The sequence below is a fragment of the Musca vetustissima genome, unplaced genomic scaffold, assembly GCF_032173495.1.
Source record: "Musca vetustissima isolate MV318-11 ecotype Yass unplaced genomic scaffold, APGP_CSIRO_Mvet_v1 utg17591, whole genome shotgun sequence".
NCBI classification, from domain to species: Eukaryota; Metazoa; Arthropoda; class Insecta; order Diptera; family Muscidae; genus Musca; species Musca vetustissima.
In genome coordinates this window covers 9304-11373 of record NW_026884790.1, presented here as the reverse complement: position 1 = coordinate 11373, position 2070 = coordinate 9304, and the positions used below count along the sequence as shown (strand labels likewise).

The window sequence follows — 2070 nt, the reverse complement described above, 5'->3', positions numbered from 1 at the left end:
TTAAGATTCATCTGTAGTTGATTGTTGGCTAGTCTGAATAACTTCAGCCCCATTGTCCTCCATGGCCTGGTAAAGAAATTTTTGTTGCTGACTGACAGCGGACAAAACTGCTGCGCCAATATCAATCGCCTGGTCCACACATTTCAATTCAAATGTTTTGCCTTCCGGTACCAATTTTTCAAGGTAATTCCCAAGAAACTCCTGATAAATTAAACTATTTTCATAAAAGCTTCCCTCAATGCAGACCACCACATGAGATTCCTCTACTCGTTCCAAAAGACATGCACAACCCACTGCCAACAAGGCAGCAGAACGTCTTGCGAGGCATTCCAAAATATACTTTACTTTAAGGCATTCATTATCCATAGGCTTCATGATACCCAAACGATCAAACATTAAACGGGTATTATCAAAACTATCGGGAGATTCTGCCAGCACTTCACAGATGTGGCGGAGATTAAATGAGAAAGGAACCGTTAAATGTTTTCCAATATCAGCATTAAATAAAATACCCTCTCGGGTGCAGAGCAGAAATATTTGCCGCGCCAATTCTCCAATATAATTGCCACAAATTAGTTTTTCGTAAATACGTTTCCGAGGATATAGCGATAATTTGTCAACTTCTATATCTAATTCGTGGCGTATATGATCCAGGCAACCATTTTCACCAAAAACACCCCAATCGAGATGGCTAATAACAAAGGGTTTTGCAGGACATAAAACATTTGGAGGGGGAATATTTTCGGTTTTCTCTGTATAAGCAACACTGGTATCTTCCGAACCCAAACATATACCCATTAAGCACTTGGAATACTTCCACGATCCCGCAGAGAACACAGAGGTAGCTTCATTTACCACAGCAGCCAGCTCTACTCTGGGACATTTAGATTTTATAGTGGAATCCAAATATTTGAAAATATTGATTTCTTCATTAAAAAATTTCTTGAAATTAAAACGTTTTGTGTATTCCGTAAAATAAACCTCCTCCACATTCTCCTGCCTCAAGGGGATGGGGAAAACAAACACCAGCGTCAGTGGTTCACGTTCCAATTGTAATTTTTTCAAAAACAATTGCAACGAATTTGCAATATTGGCAAATAATTCAATTCCTCCGCCTGACAATAGATCCGGTAAAATTTCATAAAATTCTGAGCTGACAATAGGGTCATTTCCACCACGCATGTGATATAAATGTATGCGAAAATTGTTATCTTCCAGATGTATGACCAAATAGCGTCCATGTTCACAACCAGTTGGAAAATATTGTAGAAATGTCAAGGATTTCTTAAGATTTGTTGGAATTTCCGAACTTGAATTAATTTCATCGAACATTTGATTTTTTATTTGCGCTAGTTGTTCAATTTTAATTTCGAATGGGCTGCAGATTTCTTTAATCCTTTTGAATTGCTCATCTTCGTCCATTATGTGTTCCAAAGAAATACAGATATGAAAATATAAACAATTTTGAAGACTTGTCATTTTTTTTAAATATTAGGGTAGAACTTCACAAACCTTCAATTTAGTCCCAATTTGGGTATCATGATAATGAATGCCTTGAGGTAAAGTGTATTTTGGAATGCCTCACAAAACGTTCCGCTGCGTGCATGACTTTTTGAACGAGTAGAGGAATCTCATGTGGTGGACTGTATTGTGGGAAGCTTTTATGAAAATAATTTAATATATAAGAAATGTCTCAGGGATTATCTTGAAAAATTGGTACCGGAAGGTAAAACATTTGAATTGAAATGTGTTAACTAGGCGATTGGTGCAGCAGTTTTGGCCGTTGTCAGTCAGCAACAGAAATTTCTTTACCAGGGAAAGAAGGACAATGGAGCTGAGGCTATTCAGACTAGCCAACAATCATCTACATATGAATCTCAAATCAAATATTGTAATTAAAAATAAAATTCAAGAAATTGATATTCACCTCCACCTGTGCGAATTTTCCTATCGAAATGGTAGCAATTTAAAATTCCGGGTTTTTGATAAAACTTGTTTGGATTGAAAATTATCAAGCATTTCCAAGAAGGCACCAAGAAATTGGTGTCTTGCTGGCCTTATAAAAACGAA

The 2070-nt window shown here is 36.8% G+C and overlaps 1 protein-coding gene across 1 annotated transcript; it reads right to left on the bottom strand.

Moving 5' to 3' along the window:
- Nucleotides 1-1422, bottom strand: LOC133331782 (hexokinase-like). Its single transcript, XM_061540154.1, has 2 exons — nucleotides 1025-1422; nucleotides 1-874 (listed from the first exon to the last, which is right to left on the bottom strand). The coding sequence occupies exons 1-2, from the start codon at nucleotides 1420-1422 to the stop codon at nucleotides 1-3; spliced, it is 1272 nt and encodes a 423-aa protein (XP_061396138.1).
- Nucleotides 1423-2070: the final 648 nt, after the last annotated feature.

Excerpts from the sequence above, each read along its gene's own strand:
- LOC133331782 (XM_061540154.1), bottom strand. The coding sequence starts at position 1,422 with ATGGACGAAGATGAGCAATTCAAAAGGATTAAAGAAATCTGCAGCCCA. Across the intron at positions 875-1,024 it reads CGTGAACCACTGACGCTGGT|AGTAGAGCTGGCTGCTGTGG; the intron begins GTTTGTTTTCCC and ends TAAATGTCCCAG.